This window comes from Dermacentor silvarum, chromosome 4, assembly GCF_013339745.2.
Source record: "Dermacentor silvarum isolate Dsil-2018 chromosome 4, BIME_Dsil_1.4, whole genome shotgun sequence".
NCBI classification, from domain to species: Eukaryota; Metazoa; Arthropoda; class Arachnida; order Ixodida; family Ixodidae; genus Dermacentor; species Dermacentor silvarum.
The window spans coordinates 84,373,954-84,399,834 of record NC_051157.2 but is presented as its reverse complement, the minus strand read 5'-3'; the positions used below and the strand labels follow the sequence as shown (position 1 = coordinate 84,399,834).

Below are 25,881 nucleotides of genomic sequence, written 5' to 3'. Positions count from 1 at the left end.
CGTGTAGCCCGTGTCACGCGATCATTCCACATGAACGAACTCCCAGATTCTAATTGAGCCCCGAGTATTCTTTATGAGACAGGAATAATGTAAGCAAATAATTCCGCCATTTCAATCACAGTGTTTTTAACTCCCGCCAGCAACGGTGAACAGAGAAATATAGATAGAGAAAAGGCAGGGATGTTAACCAACTGAGAGTTTCCTATTTGCTACCCTGCACTGGGCGGGGAAATGGCGGTTGGAATGCGCATAAAAACAGAGCGCTCTTGTTCTTCTTTTAGCAACGGTAAAAGCACGATGGGCTGGGGTGCATCGTTGTAGCATTTAAGTGTGTGAGCATGAAGGCTACACTCTCGGATACATTCAACACGACCAAATGCGTGGTGCGTTGAAATGAGCGCATTGGTCGGTCGGTCGGTCGGTCGGTCGGTCGGTCGGTCGGTCGGTCGGTCGGTCGGTCGGTCGGTCGGTCGGTCGGTCGGTCGGTCGGTCGGTCGGTCGGTCGGTCGGTCGGTCGGTCGGTCGGTCGGTCGGTCCGTGGGCTTAATCAATTTCCGTGGGCTTAATCAATTTGTGAGCAGTCAAACAATGGATGTGCAGCTGAAAACCATCTTATTTTTCCTCAGTGTTCTTTCTCGTGTTTTTTCAGCGCACCGACAAGCATCCGCCATGACTCCTAAAATCTACCAACCGCCAAGTCCAACAGCGGTGGGAGTCTACGGAGGCGACGATGGCTCCCAGGTAGCATCATTCTACAAGGACCGGGTAGTGCTCATAACAGGTGGAACAGGGTTCGTCGGAAAGGTAAGCAGTCGCTGCCTGGGATTTGCACAGAGACTGTGACGTATACACCTGCTGTGAATGAAGCGTTACCCTGCTGTTTTTGTCACATTCATTGCTCTTAGGTTCATTAAATAGTTTTAAATATAGTAGACTGAAAGTCAGCTGCGGTATCGGCATTGCGTACAAGAGAACCAATGTACTCGGCGAATAGGCAGTGGCGCCGACACTCAACTGTGAGTAGGCAGAGAGTTATAGAATAAGAGGTCCACAATTTTTCGTATAAGGATCTCCGAAAGTCAGAAGGACCACTGTCGCGAGTTATCTGTAACATAAGAACCTAGTTAGCTGTTCTGGCCTGTCTAAAAACGATACGTGTGCTCGAATTGGTGGACAACAAGCTCATGTGGTTTACGTGGCACCATAAGTATCATTACTAGTTAGCTTCTCCAGTTCGCTTGCACAGACAGCGTTTCGACTGTCAAAAAGGATCACACACTCCTGAGCCGTGACTTTACAGGACTTTCTTTTAGGAAATGCGTTCGATATTTCCTAAACATAACACAGATTCCCTGTCGTTTGACGTAATTCCGTGGGATTTTTTGTCGCACATGCATACAGTTTAAAATGACTGGAGGCAGCCTTTAGACAAATACGAAAACTAGACTAGACGTTTTAGGATAAAGAGTGAGATGGTTGATTTTAATGCAAGATCTTCAATCCATCGTCCAAGTAGTTCACAACCTGCTGCAGACATTCAAAATGCTCTAATTTCGGTAGCGTCTACCTGGCACTTCCAACCAAACACTGAAACTCAACTTCTGAAAAGCACCACGTTCACACACTTTTGCAGATTCCCATGAGTGACGTGGCGAGCATCCTTATCACGCCGTGGTCTCGCTAGCTTCGTGTCTATCAAACATGTCTAAATCAGTTCATTAGATGGCGAGTGCAGAGCAGCTGATGGTCAGTGCTGCTAAAGCGTATACCAACCTTAAGAAACCCAGGCAATGCTTTTCAAGATTGCTACTCCTCGTGTCTTTCCTTGTACTGAATCCCTATTCAGGTTCTCCTGGAAAAACTCCTGCGATCTTGTTCCGGTCTGAAGAGGGTTTACTTACTCATGCGTAGCAAGAAAGGGAAAGAACCACAGTCGAGACTCAAGGAAATGTTCAACTCTCAGGTGAGCCTTGCACGCTGCCCATACACATATGTGGATTAACCAAGTAACCATAATTCACAAGGTCACCTGGAAATGGCCAGGAAACCGAATGAAAGAAACAAGCATCCTCTTTGCCCTCTTTTTCTTGGTCTGATGCAGGCTATTGTTTTGTTTTTGCGGACATCTACAACAAATAGCCTTAGAGGGCGTATGGAGAGTATACTATAGACCGGTCTCACTGCTGTGCAGTTGCAGCAAAGTCTTAGAGCACTTCGTTTTCAAGCACCTTTCTTCGTTCTTAGAGGACAACAACTTTTTTTCAAGCACTCAGCATGGGTTTCGGCGCGGCTTATCAACTACGACACAAGTCATTCACACCACAAATGATCTAATGGTAATACTAGACAAGGTGGACAAGTTGATATGATTTTCCTTGACTTTGAAAAAGCTTTCGACCGCGTGTCGCACGCCCATTTAATGTTCAAGGTTCGATGCATTCTAGACAAACATCAAATTGTACAGTGGCTCGACACGTACCTTACACAGCGCAAGCAATTTGTTCATATGAGCAACTCGAACTCAGAATTAGTATCCGTTCTCTCAGGCGTTCCCCAGGGATCGGTGCTCGGGCCACTACTTTTCTTAATTTATATCAACGATTTACAAACTCTCCAGTGCGTTGTCGTTTATTTGCCAACGATTGTGTTGTATATATGCAAATTGGGTCAGAAGAAGACCAAGAATTACTAAACAACTTCCTTACTGCAATTAACAACTGGTGCTTAATCTGGCAAATGCGACTAAACGTTTCCAAATGTGTTCAGATGAGAGTTACACGCAAAAAGTGTCCGATCGTCCGAACCTATAGCATCAACAATGTTCCACTAATTGCGGTAAACCAATTTAAATATTTAAGATTATACATAAACTCTACGCTAACCTGGAACAGTCATGTGAAATACGTTGTTTCATTGGCTTTGAAGAAATTTTACATGCTAAGGAATCGTCTAACACATTGCACTTCCTAAACTAAGCTTGTGGCATACACGACATTAGTTAGACCGTTATTGGAATACGCAGACGTCGTGTGGGATCCGCACACCAAAGTTGATATAAATTGCATTGAACGTGTCCAGAAAAAAGCGCTAAGATTCATCTTCAACGCTTATGGCAGGCATGTTTCGGTTACTAAACTTAGGCAATTAAGCGGTCTTCCGACTTTAGAATCACGCAGGAAACTACACCGACTGCAAATGCTCTTTAATATTGCAAATGGTAGAACAAAGATGGAATTCATAAGTTACATGCAGTATAATAGCTTAAGGCCAACGAGATGGAAACACAGCAAAACGATGCCACGAGTGAAAACAAACGCTTATCGTTTTTCCTTCTTTCCTCGAACCATAGCTGAATGGAACGCGCTTCCATGTGACGTAGTTGGTTCATCATCAGCCGATGCCTTCACATCTGCCATACAACCTTACTTGTAATATTTACTGACAGTGATCATGATTGTACTATTTCTTTTTTCTTTTTTTTTCCCTTGCATAGAGCCTGCATCGTAAGCAAGCCACTATTTCCCACTCCCTAGACACTTCTGTTACCTATCCAGATTGCTTGCGTTCGCGGAAAGGTTCCGTAAATTTAACCCTGCACCGATATATCAGTTTCTGAACAGCCATTGTTTGTTTACCTTTCCCGTATGTTTGCTTTAGATTATTTCAATTAACATCCGGAGTATCGTTTGTTATCTTCATCCTGAAATATCTCTTCCGCGTAATGGCTTATGCCTACAGATAAACGTTGTGGTGTTTTTCTTTCAGCGCTATTGTGCCGCGGTATTGTCGCTGAAAAGGGGGAAGGGGAGGGAAAAAAACTACCATTTCGTGAGAGTACGAGTTATGCGCAGTACTAAAGACTGTGTACTTTTTTTTTCTTTTCTTTCTCATGCTCGCCTCTAGTTGTCATTCAGCCATAGATGCTTTTTGAGTATTTTCATACAATACTATTGTTGTTATCAATCTTGTTGCATTGAATGATACTTGTGTATATTTATTCTTTATGAAATCAATGTACCCACTCCTGCCATGGCTTCCAAAAGGCAGCCGGCAGTATCTGACAAATAAATAAATAAAAAATAATAGTGTCTTTTTTGCATGTCTTAGCGCTTGGTGCTCATATCCTTGCAGTGTTTCCACAGAATCGCTGTGATGAATTATTTTTATATCTTTGTCTGATTGCAGGGTGGTGTGAAAGATATCGCTTGATTAGCGGTACTGTGCGTGATGTCTTGTGTCGTTTTGTATGCGCCATCAGTATACCTGAGCTTGATTCTTGAGCGCAAACTCTTTTTTTTTTCATTCTTACCTTAATTCATTGGAGGCTCGTGTCTCGTTTCCTACCTGCTGTCAAATATGTGATTGAACACGGAAGTGTAAACATTGTTTTGGTTATGAATGTATATTAACTGCAACCTATCTTATCCTTGAACTTTTCGAACACCCACTGCAATGCCTTGTTAGGTGATGTGGGTACTAAATAGTGCAATTATGATGCATTGACGCTTTCATATATATGGTCGGCTGAAATTTTCTGTTTGTATTGGTGGAGTAAGCATTGTGATTATCTATGCCTTACACTGCTCAATAGCCACCCTATCTGTGTACCAGTGTAACCTTTCTGGCGCTTTTTGGCCATCTCTGGCCCTTGTGCCAGAAAACCCCATACATCATCATCATGAGTGAAAGCTGCCCCTGACGTGTTCACAGGCGGGGTCAGAGGACAGCTTTATTGAGTAAAAGTATATGTGTAGGTCTGAGCTAACAATTCTCTAACCTGCTACTGTGCTCAGAAGGAAACAGAACAGGACAAAAATAGCGGCATGCATGGAGTGATGATGGGAATAGGCAGCAGGAGGCGACTATGGGTGTTTCTGCGACGGCTTCCAAGTCGTTTTATTTTTAATAAAGTTCGTTATTTCTTGTCTGTAAGTTATTTCTTGTCATTCAGCTGGATTACTCAAGGAGGCGGACATTATTTGCCTGACAAATCTAAATATAATTGACTAATTACTCAAATTTACTCATTACGTTTTCAAATAATTACCTTACGGCACATATTGCAATGTAAAAATTGTAACCGTGGAGTTCGCAAAGTCGATCCACTTGGATCGAATTCTCAAGATGACAACAGTTTCGAAATGATATTTCCCGAACTGTGCGAAGAAATACATTTGCGGTCCAGTTACATTTGTGCTTCCAGCGTATAACTACCACGTATAACCGAAATTTTCTATGTGACCTGGTGAGTGGCCCTTTAAGAAAAAGTCCTGAAGGAGTCTTGATGGTTTGTTTTGTAGATATAATGTCCGGCCAAGGGGCCCAGTAACACTTTTTCACTGAACGGCCTGTTGCCAATTTCGACGCTAACGAAGAGGCCAATGCAGCTGGACATTGGGTTGTGGACAGTGGCTGAGACTGAGTTCCAGACGGTAGCTTTGTGCCCAACGCGCATTGCTGTTAATATTGGAACAAGCTATCAAGCCCTCCAAGCAGTAGTCGAAGCCAAGTATCATCGTGGCAATTGACATCAGGAGGGCTTTTGATGCAGTTCCTTAGGCTACGGTAATAAAAGGAGGGGAAAGCAAAGGAATCGATAGTAAACCGGTATATTTTATCCGCGACTTCCTGAAGGAAACAAAATTTCAAGTAACGGTCGGAAGTACTCGAGGCCCACCGACACAAAATAATACAAACGTGACACCAGGCTCTGGCTTGTCGGCAACTCTTTTCAACCTTACGATAGCAGCCCTTCTACACCAACTAGCCCAAGTAGAACACCTAAATTTCGTAATCTACGCGTGTGATATAAGCATCTGGACGACCCGAGGGTCTCTCACAAAACAAGCAGAAACAACACAAGAGTCTCTGGATATAATCACATGATTTCTTCATTGGTCTGTCCTGTCACTGTCACCAGAGAAATGGGGCACCATTATAGAAGAAACAAGACTGCAATAAAAAAAACTATGCAAGATTGCAAGGGGCATTTCTAGTAGCAAGAATGGCCAGCATTCGAGTTCTCCACTTGCCTATTGACATTCACGACAAAGCCAACACATGGGTCAATCAAATTCGGGCTCACTGGTGAGGGATAATAACATCACAATCGTGGGGAGTAGATGAAGACTTACTCCGGAGAATTATAAGAGCAGTACTTGTACCTAAGGTGCTTCATGGCGTAAAGTATCAAAGGCTCACCATAAGCTTACTATAGAGTAGCTGAACAGACAGGATATACGAGTACTGATGGGCCTGCCAAGCTTCGCCATGTATGAATACCGGGTGTTTCAGCGGACGCTTTCAAAAATTTTTCAAGGTTACCTGTGGCAGATACCACAATTCGAGTTCATGAGTTGGTCTATTCGAAGAGGTGGACATTACTTGCAGAAAAAAGTTGAGACGCATAATTGACTAATTACCAAAAATTTACTAATTCGGTTTTTAACTAATTATCTTATGGCCCATATTGCAATTCACAGATTCCAACCGTGGAGTTCGCAAGCCGGATCCATTTAGAACAAATTCTCAGGATGACACCAGTTCTGAGATATTAATTCCCGAACTTTGCGGAGAAATGCATTAGCGTTCCAGTTACTTTTTGTGTTTCAATGCATAAGAGGACATCACATATTTTAGTGGTGCGATGTCTGTTGGCTATTTCATCATCCTTGTTTTATGCCAGGCCACTCACGAAGCTGCCCGGCGTCAACACTACACGCTTAAGTTTACAAATTTATATATGTAATCAGAAATACCACCAGTGCAACCATAATATTTGCTACAATTATAGACTAGATATTTTATAGCCTCGTAGAGCGAGTGTCAGCCGCGCCGTTATTCTCGACACCAGATGCTGCCTTCTGGTGAAGACTGCGGAAGACGAGAGAAAGTGGCTGCATTTGCAGTGCGTGTTCGCATGTTGTTGTGTTTTTGGACGTATTCTTGCCAAATCTGCTCAGCTGTTTGCTTTAAAGGCGTTCTTACCACATCTGCTGAGCGGGATGTACAAAGGTTATTCATCCGGCCGGCACTGTGCCGTCGTTGGCTGCACCAACAACTAGCGAAAGCGAAAACTGCTCATGCAAGAGCCCTGCGATCAACGTTCACGGAGACACAAGAAACTTGTGTTTGTGTGGAGGGCATTCACTGAACACGTTTCCTGCGGGTCTGAGAAACGACATCATTGGATAATGACTTCAAATACAAAATATTTCGTGCCCACCAAGCTTGTTCGGATGTTTATTCGTTTTGGTGTCGTATAAGCTACGCGATAGTGTGCTTTTTGCCTTCCCACGCTACAGGCCTGCAATAATAGCATTTAAAAAATAATGCCGTTTACGACCTTTCGGCGTCTTTATTTTTGCCCTGCTCAGTACTCTTCCCGGATGGTAAGCCCCCGGAGGTCGAACAGTAGCCAAAACTCCGTTTTGGATACGAAAGAAAGGTAAGCAGAAAGCATTCCGGTGCGCGGGTCGACTTCGTAATTTGCGCAGCGGTTGTTCCGTTACGGCAAATATACAAGACTGCACGGAACTTGATGGATTTTGGGCCCTGTGCTATGTACTCACATGAAAGAGCCGTATTCAGATCGTGGCTACGAAATGAGAAAGCAGCATGAAAACAGGGATGCGCCGGTGTCAATGGCTCACTTATTTTTTTTTTCTCTTTGTGCAATGCATGCATGCTTGAACTGCTAAAGCGGTGCGATGCTCACACTCAGCTACACGAGAAGCATGTTCAGTCGTTCCTCACGGCGATGGTGCCCTCTTCAATGATGTCATACATGGATACGGAAATTATTGCACACCCGCCGCGATGGATCAGTTAGCTAAGGCGTTGTGCTACTGAACATGAGATCGCGGGATCCAATTCCGGCCGCGGCGGCCGCATTTCGATGGAGGCGAAATGCAAAAACGTCCGTGTGCTTAAATTGTAGTGCATGTTAAAGAACCCTTCGTCGTCAAAATTAATCCGGAGCCCTCCACTACAGCGTGCCTCATAATCAGAACCGGTTTTAGCACGTAAAACCCCAGAAAGCAGAAGGAAATTATTGTGTTTCCTATATTTATGTGAGGGAGGGAAAAAAAGCAGGCAGATCCAACGCTCTGTGGCAATAGATGTTATGCGAAGCAGTGGGGAGCCTACTAAGGCAACGAAACGACCATGAAAGCAAGACGTAGGTGGCTGTTTCATGACCTACATGACACGCATGTCATGACATTCACGTCATGAGTCCTCAGGAGTTCCTTTAGCTACAGCTAAGAGACCTTAAGGCGAAAGCCTTAGTCATGCTCATGACTGTGACTTCGACCATCAACCTTTAGCCTTTCCCTTCACTTAGTGCCGACGTCCGAACCCATTCCAGTGGTTTTTGAGTGTTAATATTTTTTCACTGAATAATTGTCACTTTTGCTAAGTGATGCTAATGACTTTGACTTCTACCAGCATCCTTCAGTGTTTACTTCACTTAGAGCTCACGTCCGAACCCAATTCATCAATTTTGTAGTGTTAATCTTTTTCGCTTGGTCATTGTCACAACTTACATGACACGCATGTCATGACATTTATGCCATGACCTATCACTTATGTTCGTCACACACTCCTGTCATACTATGCCAATTTTGGTGCCTACCAAGTTAACGAAACGACCATACCAAGACGTAGGCGGCTGTTTCATGACCTACATGACACGCCTGTCATGACATATCATTTATGTTCTACATATACTCTTGTCATAGTTTGCCAATTTTGGCACATACCAAGTTAACGAAACGACCATGAGAGCACAAAGACGTAGGTGGACAGACAGACAGACAGACAGACAGACAGACAGACAGACAGACAGACAGACAGACAGACAGACAGACAGACAGACAGACAGACAGACAGACAGACAGACAGAACAGACAGACAGACAGGACAGACAGACAGACAGACAGACAGACAGACAGACAGACAGACAGACAGACAGGACAGACAGACAGACAGACAGACAGACAGACAGACAGACAGACAGACAGACAGACAGACAGACAGACAGACAGACAGACAGACAGACAGACAGACAGACGACAGACAGACAGACAGACAGACAGACAGACAGACAGACAGACAGACAGACAGACAGACAGACAGACAGACAGACAGACAGACAGCAGACAGACAGACAGACAGACAGACAGACAGACAGACAGACAGACAGACAGACAGACAGACAGACAGACAGACAGACAGACAGACAGACAGACAGACAGACAGACAGACAGACAGACAGACAGACAGACAGACAGACAGACAGACAGACAGACAGACAGACAGACAGACAGACAGAACAGACAGACAGACAGACAGAGGACAGACAGACAGCAGTACAGACAGACAGACGACAGACAGACAGACAGACGACAGACAGACAGACAGACAGACAGACAGACAGAACAGACAGACAGACAGACAGGACAGACAGACAGACAGACAGACAGACAGACAGAAAGACAGACAGACAGACAGACAGACAGACAGGCGGACGACGGACGGACCAGGACAGACAGGACAGGACAGCACGGACAGGACAGGACAGGACGGACAGACAGGACAGACCAGACAGACAGACAGACAGACCGGACGGACGGACGGACGGACGGACGGCTGACGGACGGACGGACACTGTCAAACTAGCAAATGTTCGCCAAGAAATGCTTCGCATTTAATAAAGCGCCTGCAATTGGCTGCACATGCGATGTAAGATGTAATGCTTCTATCTCGTGCACGCTGCACTGGCCAACTAAAGAGTTGTGTTGCTGAGTGTGCCCGTTGTCGGTACGAAATGCTGATGATACTTGCTTCGTGTCAGTGTTAAATAAACACGCGTGAGCTAGAGCTTGCCCTGCGACTGCATGCAGCATGAGAAACGTAGAAAATCAACTTTCTCTTATCAATCGTCCTGTGCTTTTAGCACAGGACGACTGAAATGAGAATGCAGCGTAAAAATAAAAATGCGTAGGGCACAAATATGATACTCGTCTTTGAAGAAAATAGCAAAGGATACCGTATTAGATGTCGTCTATTATCCTTCATACAGTGTCTCAAGCCCCCAAGAATACGTGTATATTTACGCAGATACCGCAGAAGAAAAGCTTGGCCAACTGCACAACGTTGCAACTGCAGTGAAGCCGACGACGCTGAAGCTCCAATTGAAGCAGATAGTGCCGCAGGGCACTAAATTATCTCTGTTGTACATTTCTGTGATGTTAAGTGTGATCGCGTTAAAGAAGACACACCGGCATTCAGAGACGACAAGGCGGCTACAGCGCTTTCAGAACCAGTGAATGACAACCACCCCAAACGCGCTACGGCCCGCTGCCGCGCGCTCAGTTTCCGCAGTCCCCCCACAATCATCATCATGGCGGGCGCCTGCAGGCGCTGCAAATTTCGGTTTGTATCTTGGCGTTGGCTTTTTTGTCCTGGTTTAAGTTCACCGAGCTCTAGGCTACCGATGGTAGCCTGAGACCGCGCTCGACAGTGAGAACCATAATTTTCTTTATGGGATTGAGGCGCGCAGGATCGAAGGCAAGCGAGAGTCCTTGAAAGACGACCGCGTAGCAGCGCTCGCATTGCACTCAGTTTCCTTTGCATCGAATTGGGCATGATAAAATGTAGATGCGTGACAAACATAGCTAACCTCGTAGCCTTGGTTGCAGTTCGGTATAAACTAGATTAAAAACAGCATGGTATGATGTCTCTGTCCGCGTTCTTATGCATCACTCGTTTTTTTTTTTTTTTTCGTTTTTCATACCTAGGTATTCGAACGGCTAAAGCAAGAGCAGCCAGGAGCTTTTGAAAAAGTGACGGCACTGGCCGGAGACATTGTTCAGCCAGACTTGGGACTCAGTACATCCGATCGGGCCACCTTATTGGACAATGTCTCTGTCGTCTTCCACTCGGGTGCCATGATCAAGTTCAACGAAACTCTCAGGTAAGTAATATAGTGATAGTGGTGGCATGGTTAACAGCAGAACATGTTCGCGCTATGAATAAAATGTCTAATGTTCATTTCTCTCATCAACGACGTTCGTAAAATTTAACGCGCCAAGTATTCGTAAATTGTAAATTTTATTTTTTATTTTGCAATGCGCATGCAATGACAAAGCCCCTGGGAATGATAGCCGGGCGTCATAAACTCACATACGGCACATAGCGCAGTTGACAGTATAAAATAATACCGTCGATGCAAAGATTAAGCACATCTGTGTGAGTGAGAGTACTTCAAGGACATTACGTACTGAGAAGAAAGTTCAACTACGTGTCCCGCATCTCATCATAAGTAAAGATGTGTTTCCCAGCTGCGTGATCGCTTCACAGCAATCAACAGTCGAGATGCAATCACAGTGTTATAGGCAAAACTCCAGAATTGTGATGTCGTCTTATTACAGGAAAACATTTGAGGTCAACGTTTTAGGCACAAGGCGAGTTCTGGACCTCTGTAGGCAAATGCCAAATATTTGTGTAAGTTCCAACGTATCTTTCTTCATTTCATAATGTCTGTGCAAAATATTTCATACATTTACCTTTTTTTTTTGCTAAGATGCGAGAAACTCCCTCAGGGGTTAAGTGTACTGTGTAGGATTTGTTTTATTTACTTGCTTCTTCTAATTACTCAAACCTCTGACTTTCCTTTTAGGCTCTTGTTCATGTGTCAACAGCATATTGCAATTGTGACAAGTCAGATGTCCCCGAGGTGGTATACTCTCCGTGTGAAAATCCCCAAACGTTTATCGAAGATTTTCAGTAAGTGTGTCTCACTGAATTTTAGTCGTCCTAATTACGTTGAGCTTAGTGATTCAAATTGGTCTGTTTCTTTATATAACATCTAAATTAAGGCCAATTCACTAAACATCTTTCTAAAGAGAAAATACTCCTGGCCCTTCTTCATGCGTACCCTCAAAGAAGCTCCCGTGAGATTAATAAGACAAAGTTTCTTGCTTACGACCCCAGACTTGCGACACTTGCACCAAAATCACCAGTCATGCCAAAATCTTTACGGTTTTGGTCTAAAGAGCTCAGTGAAGGGGGAAGCCTTGTTGTGGAAGTATGGATAACGTATGGAAGAATGGATAACGACTAGAGAGGGTCCAGTGATTCACAGAAGCTCTTCCGTCGTTGGCCTTGAATTTTGTTTATCTGACGCTAGATTTGTGTGTGTGTGTGTGTGTGTGTGTGTGTGTGTGTGTGTGTGTGTGTGTGTGTGTGTGTGTGTGTGTGTGTGTGTGTGTGTGTGTGTGTGTGTGTGTGCGTGCGTGCGTGCGTGCGTGCGTGCGTGCGTGCGTGCGTGCGTGCGTGCGTGCGTGCGTGCGTGTGTGTGTGTGTGTGTGTGTGTGTGTGTGTGTGTGTGTGTGTGTGTGTGTGTGTGTGTGTGTGTGTGTGTGTGTGTGTGTGTGTGTGTGTGTGCGTGCGTGCGTGCGTGCGTGCGTGCGTGCGTGCGTGCGTGCGTGTGTGTGTGTGTGTGTGTGTGCGTGCGTGCGTGCGTGCGTGCGTGTGTTAGGAATATGGTCCCTCCTACGAGTCGCAGTTTCGCTCGAAAGGCGAAGCATCAATTGCAATAGCAAATTTACTAGTGAATAGCTATGCGGAGTAAGAATAGTAGTTTTATCGGCTGCATAACATTCGCTCAGTAACTGAATTAACAAGCATGGTGTAAGCGCACACAAACATGAATGGATCACACTCAGTAACCGCAGACAACCACTGTCAAAACGCTGGCGTGAACAAGCTCAGCGAGCGAAGGTTCGTGCGGTCTATTGTTTCAACATAAACTGAACGGCGAAAGGCACCGGGCATACAAAGGTCAAAGCCGTGTGGAGGTCGCTTTGATGATACTGCGCGCTCGGCAGCCTGCAACCGCGCAAAGTACAAGTACGCAGTTCCTGGCAGAGTAGAAGCCACGCACCCTCCATCCCGCGCTGGCTGCCCGCTTTCCTCCTTTCGCGTGGGAGATTGAGTCACCAGTTCCCCTTGCGCCGGGTTGCGCAAGGGGTTGCGCAAGGGGTTGCGCAGTGAAAGCGCGCGTCCTTCGCGCGCTTTCACTCGAACATACAGCATACGGCACGCGGCGACGATTTTATCGCCGTTGGACTTTATACGGAACCTGACGGCAACGACGACGGCGACGGCAGAAATGCGCTTGGAGTGTCCATATAATTGCTATCGCAATAAAAGGAGAGTCCAACCTGCTCCTTCAGGTAGACCCTCTGAGATCCAGCTTCGCCGCTGAAGTACAGTATCGATTGCCGTAATCGCTACTTCCATCTCAGGTAGTCCCCCTAGCCAAGGCCTAGTCGCAGGCTGTAAAAGTTGGCAGAGAGGTCCAGCTTCGCCGCTCTTTGTAATTATTTTCCTTTTTACTCAGTTCGACACTGCTCTCCTGTTTGCCTCTTCGTCGTCATGTTTTAATTATCGAAAGCAACCGGACAACGTTCTTTCTTTCATCCCTGTATTGCTGAAAACAACACACATATTCATTAAATTGCACGAAAAAATGCCATCAACGTGCGATATCTGGAATTTAGCATGCTTGCATTTTCACAGCTAAACTATGCTACTAGATTGGCGGCGTGGTTACGGCATTGAGTTGCCACCACAAAATGACCGGTTTCGAACATCATGGCCACTGCAGGTCTTTCCTTTTTTTTTCTCGGACATTTTCTTCTATGGTCACAGGGCGCCGACGTTCTTCACGGACCATTCTTGCACACCAGGGGCGCGATCTTGTACGCGTTCCAAAATGGAACGGAGGCGGTCCGTTCCATCGAGCCGCACACGATTGGTCAATTTGATCGTCACGGTTTAAATTGACCAATCGTGCGCGGCTCGATGGAACAGACGGCCTCCGTTCCATTTTGGAACGCGTACAAGATCGTGCCCCAGGTCATTAAGACTCTCCCAACCAGCCCGAAGCACTGTAATGTTATGGCATTATAAGATAAAAACGTGTATTCATTTTATTTATGCGTTATGAAATTCCTGCTACTCATGTAGAGATATTAATTTTCTGACAGGTCGGCAGGTAAAGATGTCATGGGCACTACGGAACAATACTTGTTTGGTCATCCGAATACGTACACTGTGACTAAGAGTTTAGCAGAATCACTGCTGCACCAAGAACGGGGAGACATCCCCGTCGCTATTGTGCGGCCTTCCATCGTCACTGCCTCGTTGAAGGAACCGCTTCCGGTGAGCCATTCCACTCACCTGAACATGAAATATCAGACATATGCTCCCTTTATATTGACACGTGTACTTCTTTACCTTTTTTCGTGTGACCGCGTTTCACCGTCTAACAAATGTTGTCACTAAGCGCAGGACGCGCCTGTATTCTATATAAGTCCCTATATAAGAAAAGTACCGCCATCCTTTGATCAACGCCGCTTCTCTCTCTCCTGGGCCGGTATTTTGTAGCGATGACTTTAAAGTAATAATGCCTTTTCGCGCTTATCGCGCTTTGTCAGTGGACAGAACGACGGTCCGCTCGCGTTATCAACGGGATCAACCGGCCGTGAGCGGTGGATGATAAGACTATTCCAAAATAAGTGATAAGACGTCGCTACAAAATCGCGGCCCTGTATCTCCGATTGGACGATGATAGCGCGCGCTTTTCACTTCTTCATATATTTTTTTCGCCTCAGAGCCATATTGAAAGTCCTCTGCGCAGCCGCAGTCACCGGCGGCGGCGGCGGCGCGCGGTCGGCCTGAAAGCTTCAGCGTAGACTTTCTAGGTGCGTCACCGTCGACTTGGCTTTCGCAAGCAAAAAGTAAAGAAAAGGGCAAGCGATTTAGGTGAGGAGGCGGCGGAGGAAAGAGTAGAGGGCGGTACTTTTCTTATATAGTAAGATTTCTTATTTAGTATTTATCGGAAGTTTCTCGAATGTTATCGATGGTTCCATCCACTGTCTGCTGTCACCGAACGTTGTGTAATCTGATTGCATGTATGCGCGACACTAATTGTGTAGTACTTTCTGGAAGACGCGCAGACACCACCGATTACTCTGGAACCATAGAGAAAGAAATTCAACAAGAGGGGACACTCGGCAAAAACTGGCAACAGGAAACACGTCACCATACGTCACGTTATACTTTTGACACCGAGCGTTAGCTGCCGCGAGCATCGAAAAAAAAGAAAGTGAACTTAAGTTAACAGGCATTGATTTATTTTTTTAATTCTTTGCCGCGAAAACTAAAACGTTTTGCGTATAAATGAACTTAAGCTTTGCGACTTATTTTCCTTACCTTACCTAGCCACAGGTCAATGACGCGCCAGATACATTCGTCATCCGCCAGACACTCCCCCGAAGCCAGCGAGGATGGCTGCGCGCGCGTTTGAGCGCTCGCGCACGGCGACCCGTCTGTCTCCTTTTTTTTTTTTTTTTTTTTTTTTTTTTTTTTTTTTTAAAGACGATAGTCTTTCTTGGGGAACTTAAACGCTGAAAATTTGGTCTGTCTGTCGGTCTGTCTGTCTGTCTGTCTGTCTGTCACCCGATTCAGCCACTCGGCCAAAGTTGGACCACTTGCTGACCGCCCACACTACTTAAACTGGTACGGCTGTTCATACTTGTGAACGTTATCGATCACAAAGTAAATATTACGCATATCTGAGGCGCAACATCACTAGGTAAGTATTAGGAGGTGTGTTCCTTTAATAGAAAATACATATAGATACGTAACTCTAAAGACCCTAGTTTCTTAAGCTGCGCTGAAAATGCCATGCTATGCGCGCCGACGAACGACGTTCCCCGACTACGCGCCGACGAGCGCCCACTGCCATGGAGGAAGGAAACCCTCTGCACAAGCTCATGTTTCCCGATGTATTGCCAGATGGCGTCCATGTCTCACGCAGTGTAAAGCCCCTATATTTATAAATATAGGGGCTTTAACGCAGCGCCTCCTCAATTTTATCAATGCCAGCCAGATGCGGCCGATTCAACATAAAGGAAGCGCTGTCTGAGGCAGGGCAAAACATAAATGGCCGCTTGATGAAATAATGCGGTAAAATGAAATCTGTTCAAACAAACCTCCATTGCATTTATCATGCCAGGACCGGAAATGGTACGAGAACAGCATCACGGGACACGGGTGGCCGCGGATCAGACCAGCACTCATGTAGTGCGGCCGGCAGAAGACTATCGTCTTTCGACGACATTTGCAGCGAAGCACGCAGATACGCGGCAATTTTTTTTAATGTAACCTGGTTTATTGGGCTCGCGGCGTATTCTTGCGTTCCTTCTGCACTGGGACAAGACACCACTGCACTATTGGAGTATGGCAAGGTGAGAAATCTTGTTTCACAGTCTACGACGCAATTATATATATATGCTTACGGCACGGGACCGAGACTTAAGACGCAGTTAGCGAAAAACAGCTCGGCTATCCTGGCGCAGTTAATTTGAGTTAATGAATCGTGCTGAGACATATTTCCGACGATTCCTATGGGACTATTGTAACTTATTTCGGTTTTTGAGCCACACTGGCCGCACAGGGCACCGTGTCGCAGTTAGCGAGAACTCAGCCGTGGTGTGTAGTCTAGTGCATCTTGCTAGGAGAAGTTTGTGCTGCCTTCTCTGACGCCAGACATTACTGAAAAGTAATTTCGTTACTTTCTGGGGTACTTTTGAGGTACGTTGGCCGCACAGCGCGCTGTGACGCAGTTAGCGATAAGCAGCTCGGCCGTGGTGATAAAGTTAGTTTGGCGTGTAATGAATTTTAGAGGGACAAGTCTGTGACGGTTTTTTTTTTCTTTTTTTTTGTGGCTCCGCAACAACATATACTTTCTTTCAGTACTCACACCTGTTGAAAACGCGATGGGCGATTGCCAAGAGTGATAACATGGGGTGTGCTGCTGGCGCCGGCAGAGCGCGCGAACGACGAACATATCAGAAACTTGTAATTCGAAAATTACGTCTTCTTGAGTGCCTGTTGCGTCCGTCTCTATGTATGTAGCGTACCGTCGCGTCGCCCGAGGCCAAGTTTTGGAAACGCGAAGTCGCTCGCGTATTTGTGCTGCCAAAGTGCAGGAAATAATGCCCGGAAATGGGGGAACGCTTGGAAATCAGATGTTTTCATATATGTTTGGGATCGTTAAAGAACCCCAGGTGGTCCAAATTTCCGGAGTCCCCCACTACGGCGTGCCTCATAATCAGAACTGGTTTTGGCACGTAAAACCCCATAATTTAATTTTTTTATGTTTGGGATGAGTCGGGTATTTTCCACGCCATGTATGTAAAAGCGAATTGCTTTTGTTTGTAATGCCGCCCATTTACTGCTTTCGCACGTTTCGCCTCTACACGCAGTATTCCTATGTCTAAATACCAAAATGACTCATGCTTGTAACATGCTGTTACGTGCCTGCAAATGTAGCATGCTTGTAATTTACTTTTTTTTTCAGCTGGTGGCGTCCGGTGGAGCTTCATACAGGAACTACTGCCTTACCTGCTGGTGTCACAACGTTGGATGAACGCACAAAAAGCGCGGAACGAGCTTTTATATAGAGCAAAATAAATATTTCCTCATTGAACAAAAGGTCTTGCGTCTACTTTGTGAAATTGCACGTGGCACAGATTCGATGGGACTTTGCGAGATCGTTCGCAATCATTTTTACTAAATAATAAACCGATTCTGCACGAAGAGCAAAAAAAAAAAGGAGGGGGGGGGGCGCAGCCGGCGTGCTAGCTTGCGTTCAAAATACGCGTGCCCAAAACCGAAACCGGAAGCGATGTAAGTGATTGACACCGACCGCTTGGCACGCTGTAGTCAATTCGGCCGCTGGACCCTATGGGAGTGTCCCCTCTTGTTGAATTCCTTTCTCTATGCTGGAACCTTCAATGACTCATGTATAAAAGCCGACGCGCTTGACCCGCTGATCAGATTTCGACGATCGCCGACTATGTTCGCCGCTGTCGCTGTGCTTTCAGTGTAACCTGCTTTTGTGGGCACAAGTTCGCCCAATAAAAAGTTTCGTCATTCTCAGTTTCGCTGATGTGTTCTTCACCGTCACTACTATGTGATAGTATACGTATATATCTTACTTGAAAGCCAAAACAACTTCCATCTCTTTCACTTCAGTTGCCTCATCGGTAGGACATCGTGGCAGTGGTTCGCGCAAAGTGGCTTGTCAAGGTCCGACCTCTTCCCGAAATGTTAAGGCTGTCGTGTGTATATAAGCATTTGTCAAAGGTACACGGCCTACGTCGCATCTTCACTATGTATGTTGATCGGCTCTGTAGTGCCATTTCCTTGACTTTCCTGGCACTTTGAACCTCTGTATATTCAGTACGAGACTTATTAGCTTTCACCAGAGGGTTGCAACTTACGGCATACTATAGCAACTTCATTAAAAAGCCGTTAGTGAGCCTGCCGGTCGCAGGTAAAACAGCCCGTATAGTTTTGACAAGCACTGTACATATGAGAAGTAGGTGGTGTCCTATAATTCCCTCCTAAATGAGCTTCTGCCCCATCACTCCATCACAGAGCTAGTAATAGTGGTTTCTCACGGCAAAGTGATATATGTGATAGCATAATTACCTTGCTGCCTTCGGTTTATCACTTTGAAAAGGGGTTTCCCATGGCTGTCGGTAAACTGCAAAGACCCGTGCTTAAAAGTGTGCTAAATAAAGTTTAATAAAATTAACGGTATCTGAACTTAAGTACTTCCGTTATCTTTCTTTTTAAGGGCTGGGTCGAGAATTATAATGGCATCACTGGTTTAGCCGTGACGGTGAGTACTGATAAAAGTTTAGAATGCTTAATGAGTGTTGAACGCATACTCACGCTAAAGCAAAACAGTGCACATGGCTAGAAGCTTGTGAGTGCGTTAATGGACAACATAATGAAACGTGTTTGTTTGTTTGTTTCCAAACCTTAACAGTTAGGTTTGGGCCTGCTACCGTTGCTCATTACGGAGAAGAAGAACTTAGCCGACATTGTTCCAGTAGACATTGTGGCAAATACGCTCATATGCGTCGCCTGGCACACTGCTAAAACAAGGTAAGTGCCACACACCCTCGCGCGACCATTATGTTGGCCAGGGTCACTCAGTGAATCTGAGCAACGATAAAGAAACAAAGAACATCTACAGCACCAACTTTATCGCACGACAGACAGCAGAGTGGAAAACTAAATGAAACGAAATTAGAAATTAAGAATAACAACATTCTGAAATTTACAAGAGGGTAGAGAAGTCTAGGACCTAGATGGTATGTAGTGAAACAACTGTAACCTTTAAGTATAGCTTACGCTCTGCCACTCGGACTGGAGCGCGGCCATTTATTTTAATGATTGCAGCACAAATATGACGCAGAAGCTGCCACAAAAATAACCTTTGTACCAAAAGCGACAGGTATTGGCTCAAGTTCAGCTGATAGCAAGGACTGTTTCTGCAAACTTCCCCGTGAACTAATACAAGTTCACGAAGCGTAAAAGAGTTGCCCCGTGACGCGCATGAACACGACTGCATTCAAAGTCAAAGAATGACTGTGATCCGACGGCAAAACTACGTAACAAGGACTCCCGGGAACCACTGTCTTCGTCCGACGGTTAAGAAACGCTGTAAAATTGATTGCGGTGTTTATATAGGCCCGAAACTGCACAGTGGGCTATAAGGCACGCCGTAGCGGGAAAATTCGGAATAATTTTGACCACCTGGCGCTGTTTAACACGCACCCACAGCACGGTAAACAAGCGTCTTTGAATTTTGCCCCATCGGATTGCGGCCACCGCGGACAGGGATTAAGCCCCCGTCCTCAGGACCGCTACGACATAGCCACTAAACGACCGCAGAGGGTGAGAAACGTTACCTCATATTCTCCCTCCCAGTCTCTTTCTCTCTCGGTAGTCGCGCTGCAAACTTTGTGAATCGTGGCCTCTGGAACTTCCCAACTAGAGCTTTCTGGGCACCGCCATGATACTGTACTGTTGCGAGTGCACGTGAGAGCACGTGAACACGATATACATTTGGAGAGGTAAGGCTACGCTTTCGGTACTGACTTGTAGCAACAAAAAAAAAGTATGCCGATCCAACGCACACATCGCATTCTATTTGAATCGAGGCTTGAGTAAAGCGTTTATTTAAAGGCTTCACAACAAACAGCGATGCGTGCATAATTTGTTTACTTTCATCCCGTGCAACGAGCGATCTCGTGTAATGTTTATGCTTATCCGCCCACAAAGGTAACAATTTTATTTTCATCCAACTTTTATGTTTACACACACTTCAGGCGGACGCACAGTGTGAGACGTATATGAAGCGTCGTCATCGTCACGTGGTCGAAGGCGATGTATGGTGCTTTTCGAGGGAAGAATGGTGATGACAGTGGTATGCAGAAAAAAGTAAGACTGCATAGGGGCAACATTTCGAGATATTGTACCACTTGCGCCACGGGGGGACATGCCCACTCTCGCCTATAATGGGCCAACAACGGCCTCAACCACAGTGGCACATATCGAATGCTAATAAAAAAAAAGAAAATCAAAGAATCCGTGAAATTAAATTCATCATTCTATTGCCGAATCGGTGAGTGGTAAAGATATTTGTTAATCATCCGGTTTTATGTTGGACTCGTAGTGGGACATGACAGTTCTGCATGGCGCATTGGCCAAGAACGGGTACACCTAGTGTCGCATACCGAGTGGCTAAATCAAATAGAATAAAGTAAATCTATGAAGCCATTAGATATAGGTCACCATTCCTTTAACATATCTGTGTTCTTTAGAGATGCCTGTGTGTCGTTATTGGTCAGGTTTTATGTAGCATGTACATCCACAATTATATCCGCCGGTAAAGTGATCGACCCAACCGATCGACCCAGCAGCCAGGCAGCCACACGAAACCCAGGAAAATGTAAGTATAATGTGGTTTTGCATTGCAAACAATGTAAAGGTGAATACACGGACCAGTGCCGGGTTGAACTTGCGACTCTCTGGTCCTGTAACACACTCAAACGCCTTTCGTGCGTGTGTGCGTGCGTGACTGGTGTATTCCTCGCGTTGCGCAGTTCTTCTTCCTTGACCGGTGCCTTCTTTACGTGCTTTTTTTTTCTACTGCTCTGATCTACCGCAATTTCTTTTTCCCTCTCTGCCTCAGTCCGGCGCTGGGTCGTGGTAACAAAGTATCGAATAACGATGACAGCTAATTGCCATTCACGAAACAGAGACATAGAGAATAACCTTATTTTACAAACTTGAACAAACTGCATGCCGACGCTGTGGTAATCTAATAATTACCAACTATGCAGTGTACAATGTCGTAATGTTCACAACATTTATCTGTTTATCTGTTTTTGGTTATCTGTTTCATAACAATTTTTCGAGAGATAAATGTGCCAGTAGTTGAATCCCTCGCAATACTTTTCGTGTAACACTTACCGCGTCTGACTATGCTGCGCATGAACTGATTATGAACGCGAGCGGAGTGCGTCGCTTTAATGGGCACCTTGTCCAGTTGCAGGCCACCGTACATGAAAGTGTACCACTGCACGAGCGGCACCCTGCAGCAACACACGTGGGCCGAGGTGGTTGACGCGATGCAGAGAGCCATCTTGCGACACCCACTGCCAAATGCCATCAGCTATCCAAAAATTGTCATGACCAACAGCCAGCTGTGGTACGACATCAACCTCTACTGCCTGCGTTATCTGCCTGCACTAGCCGCAGACATGGCTTTGCAGCTAGCTAGAAGAGATCCAAGGTTGGTATCGCCTACCGTATTATGGCTAGTGCGTTTTTGCTACCCTAATAACACTTGGAAATATGATCTGTCAGCCAAAGAGATTAGTAGTGCGTTAGTATAGTGTTAATGTGTACTCTACGAGTCCGCCTTCTGAGTACAGATCTTTTTTTTTTTTTATCGGCAACCATAATAAGTCACGACTTAATAGAAAATATGTGATAGAAGAAAATCTATTTTAAACTCAAGCTCGAATATCTACTACGTACACAGTATAAAGGCCCTTCTCTCCTCTGCCATGCATATTTACTGGAAAATATGGACGTTATTTAAATTGCAAACTTCAATTGTAACTCTCCTATATAGAATTCTCCTGGCCGTTAGATGTTATAATTCCGTTATTTCGGCTATAATGCAGGGTCAACGTGAGGAGGATTGGCAGGGAAACGCAAGTGTAATGGTAAATAATCCACGTACGCTCCTATTTGGCAGAAGTGCTGCCTTATGCGAGACTACTTAGGCTGCTGCTTTCATCATAGCGTTGCAGCTGTTACGGCTCATGCCCGTTGAGTATAATACATTGATTAAACTTGAAGTATTGCGGCGCTAAATAGGCCATCCAGTCTGAGCAACACACACCCTAGTAGCGAACACCCATCTTGGTGGGCCTCAGGAATATTGCAAGACGGCGCCCGGGACGAAGGCAGAGCCCCTGCATTTCAACGCAGCCGCACGAGACAGCCAGCCAGCACCAACCCGACAAACAATGATGATGATTATGAGAATGGGTCTATGCAGATGAAGACGATGATGAACTCCACAGTTAGCGTGCACACTAACCCCCCCCCCCCCCCCCCCCCCCGCTCAAGAAAGCAGTCGGCTAGGTAGCAAGTCAAAAACTGTACGAACGCCGAAGATAATGGCTTCAGGCGAGAGACGTGAACGATTTCTGCGCTGCGACAACGGCGATAGCCGAGCTAACAGGAGCGACGCAATAGCTTACGGCAGATGTTTTTTCAAGCACGGTGTACGGGCCCAGACACCTGCGAACAAATTTTTCACAGAGCCCCGGTGGCCCCGGTACGCGAACACGTGTCCACAGGAACACGTGTCCATTTCGTTCCGCCTGGGCGGAACGAAATGACGCGACGCGTTGAATAACAACGGACTTTCCTCTTGTCTCGTGAATAGCCGTGGTGTTGGCGCGCGCAATTTCACGGCAGTGGGCGAAGCGGGCGGCGAAATCCTCTGGTAGAGATGTGGATGGAACAGAAGGCGTAGAGAGAAGGGTGGTGTCCAAAACAATAGGCGGTGCACGGCCGTACAGGAGGAAAAAGGGGCTGTAGTTTGCTGTGCGTTGAACGGCAGTGTTATAAGCAAACGTGACGAAAGGAAGTATAGTGTCCCCGTTTTTGTGATCGGGCTTAACATACATGGAGATCATGTCGGACAGAGTTCGATGAAAATGTTCGCTAAGGCCATTGGTTTGGGGACGATACGCTGATGTGGTCTTATGGGTGGTGTTAGAGGCCTGCAGGACTTCAGCAAGAACATGCGAAAGAAATGTCTTGCCAGGGTCACTCAGAAGAACACGAGGCACACCATGGCGCAAGATAATGGCGTGCAGCACAAACTAGGCGACTTCAGAGGCAGCACCTGAAGGAAGAGCTGCCGTCTCAGCGTAGCGAGTGAGATGGTCCACTGCGGTTACAATACAGCGGTGGCCCGAGGGTGTAAGCGGTAGGGGTCCGTATAAGTCAATACCCACGAATTCGAAGGAAACGGACGGGCACGGCAATGGTTGTAAAGGGCCGGCAGGAAGAGATGTCGAACGTTGTCGGTGTTGACATGACGCGCACCAACCGACGTATTTGGCAACACTAGTGGGCAGGCCAACCCAAAAACAGCGAGTCTTAATGTGGTCCTAGGTTTTTGTGAAATCCTAAGTGGCCAGCTGTTGCGTCGTCCTGAAACGCTTGTAAAACTTGTAGTCGAAGTGAATGAGGGACGATCGGGACCCATCGCTTACCGGTAGGGTGGTAAACTTGCCGAAATAATGATCCCCCTTGAAGTTTAAAACGTGCAAGGTGTCGTCTTAAGCGGCTGTTGGGAGGACGAGATAAGCCAGTGAGCCGATAGATAATTGTGCGGCAGTAAGTATCTGCACGTTGGAGGGAGGCGAGGTCTCCTGATGAAAGAATGTCTACCTATAGGACACGAACCGTATTGGGCTAATAGCATCGGCTTGGTCGGTTGGTTGGGTGGTGCCGAACAGGTGGAAGAGGCATTTGGCGACAGCGGGCAGCGAGACAAAGCGTCAGCATCTTGGTGGTGCCTTCCTCTCCATTTTTTAAGGAGGGGCTCAGCCCTCCATCGGCAGGTAAACTATAGCACCCTTTCGACGGGTTCTGCAGGTGATTTTATAACCAGTAGTGCCCTGTGCGGGGCAATTTTAACTCTCCAATTTTAATACCTAATTTAATCGTTATCAATCGGTTGATGTGGCCCGGAGTGAAGTCTTGTATATATATATATATATATATATATATATATATATATATATATATATATATATATATATATACCCCTTAGCTGGACGAAAATATATCAATGTCGTCCAGGTAGCCAATGCAGGTTTTCTATTTTAGGCCGCGCAGTACGGTATCGATCATTCGTTCAAATGTGACTGGCGCATTGCACAGACAAAAAAGCATTACATTGAATTCGAAAAGGCCATCAGGTGCTGCAAACGCCGTCTTCTCTTTGTCGGGCTCATGCATCGGGATCTGCCAATAGCCAGAACGCAAGTCGAGGCTCGAAAAGTATTCGGCACCTTGTAAGGTATGCAAAGCATCGTCAATACGAGGCATAGTATAGAAATCCTTGCGAGTAATTTTGTTTAGTGCCCTATAATGGACGCAAAAGCGCACCGAACCGTCCTTTTTCTTTAACTAGGACAACAGAAGAATACCAAGGGCTTGATGAAAGCCTTACGACGCTCCGCGAGAGCACGTTGTTGACTTGGACTCGATAACCTTGCGTTCAGAAGATGATACACGGTAAGGGCGGCGACGAATGACGCAGGATCCGTCTGTTTCGATGCGATGAGCGGCGACCGTTCTTTGACCCAAGTCATCCGAACAAACGTCAAAGCAAGTTTGGTGTTTCCCTAAGTAGGTCAGCAAGGCATCAGTCTGGATTGAGCTGAGATCTGAACTCAAAGTGGCCCTGAGAGCACTGGGTGAACCTTCCGTGGGCGTACACTGTGTGATGGACGAAACAGGTGAAGCAGTGGCGACACACACCGGGGCTGCGTCGATAAGGATGGCAACAGGGGACCCCCTGGCTGCAGAAGTTGCTCTGGTGTCGTTTTGTAAGCGGTCAGACTGGCGCAGCCATGTGAAAAACGTACAAGACAAGAGGCGATGGCGATTCCCCGAATATGCAGCGTTGATAAGGGGAAACCACTGCGTCGCCGTCAAAATTGTCTCTTGATCTAACGGTAAGAATATGGGCGTGGCCGGGTAGAAGGACAAAATGTGCCTCTGTGACTAGGTCGGGTGACGAGGATTCGGCAGCATCAGAGAGCTCTGTGTCCGTAATTTTTATAAGTTGTTGTCCGCACTAAATGACAGCAGATGCAGCTAATAATAAATCCCAGCCTACGATGATCGTATGAGCACACGACGAAAGCACAGTAAGTTGTATATGATGGCGTATTCCGTCGATGAGGACACGAGCGGTACACCCTCTGGTAGGATAAATCGGAATCTCATTGGCGCCACATAAGACCGAGCCAACATACGGAGTTTGCACTTTTCGTAAACGGAAGCATAGTTCGCGAGGAATAAAGGAGATGGCGGCTCCAGTGTCTGTAAGGGCGTCGGCGGAAACACCTTCCACATAAGCCGCGAGTAAGTTTGCCGGGCGAGCAGGACAGCTCGTGAACGAGCAGTTTCTCCTCCAAAAACTGCAGCGTCTAGTTTTCCGAATGCTTGTCGAGAGAAGTGGAGGCAGGATGCAAGGGCGATGAAGTACGGCGGAACGGTGACGGAGAACGATGACGGGGTGATCGACAGCGGGGTGAGCGACAGCGGAGGTGAGCGCGATCGGCCTGACGAGAATATATAGGGTAATGGAACGTTGGCGTCGGATCTGAAAACATAGTC

General features: G+C 46.2%; 1 protein-coding gene and 1 long non-coding RNA gene across 2 annotated transcripts in view; both read left to right on the top strand.

Moving 5' to 3' along the window:
- The first annotated feature begins 656 nt into the window (after positions 1-656).
- Positions 657-25,881, top strand: part of LOC119448732 (uncharacterized) — an 82,963-nt gene continuing 57,738 nt past the window's right edge. Inside the window, exons 1-7 of the mRNA XM_049666480.1 lie at positions 657-804; positions 1,847-1,963; positions 10,803-10,978; positions 11,436-11,489; positions 14,058-14,344; positions 18,921-19,035; positions 21,494-21,733. Coding sequence (XP_049522437.1) covers positions 670-804; positions 1,847-1,963; positions 10,803-10,978; positions 11,436-11,489; positions 14,058-14,344; positions 18,921-19,035; positions 21,494-21,733 — 1,124 coding nt within the window. The 5' untranslated portion in view covers positions 657-669. The remainder of the gene's footprint in view (positions 805-1,846; positions 1,964-10,802; positions 10,979-11,435; positions 11,490-14,057; positions 14,345-18,920; positions 19,036-21,493; positions 21,734-25,881) is intronic.
- On the top strand, positions 16,233-17,571 carry LOC125944729 (uncharacterized). Its single transcript, XR_007466407.1, has 2 exons — positions 16,233-16,322; positions 17,438-17,571. It is a non-coding gene; the product is annotated as an uncharacterized LOC125944729 (long non-coding RNA).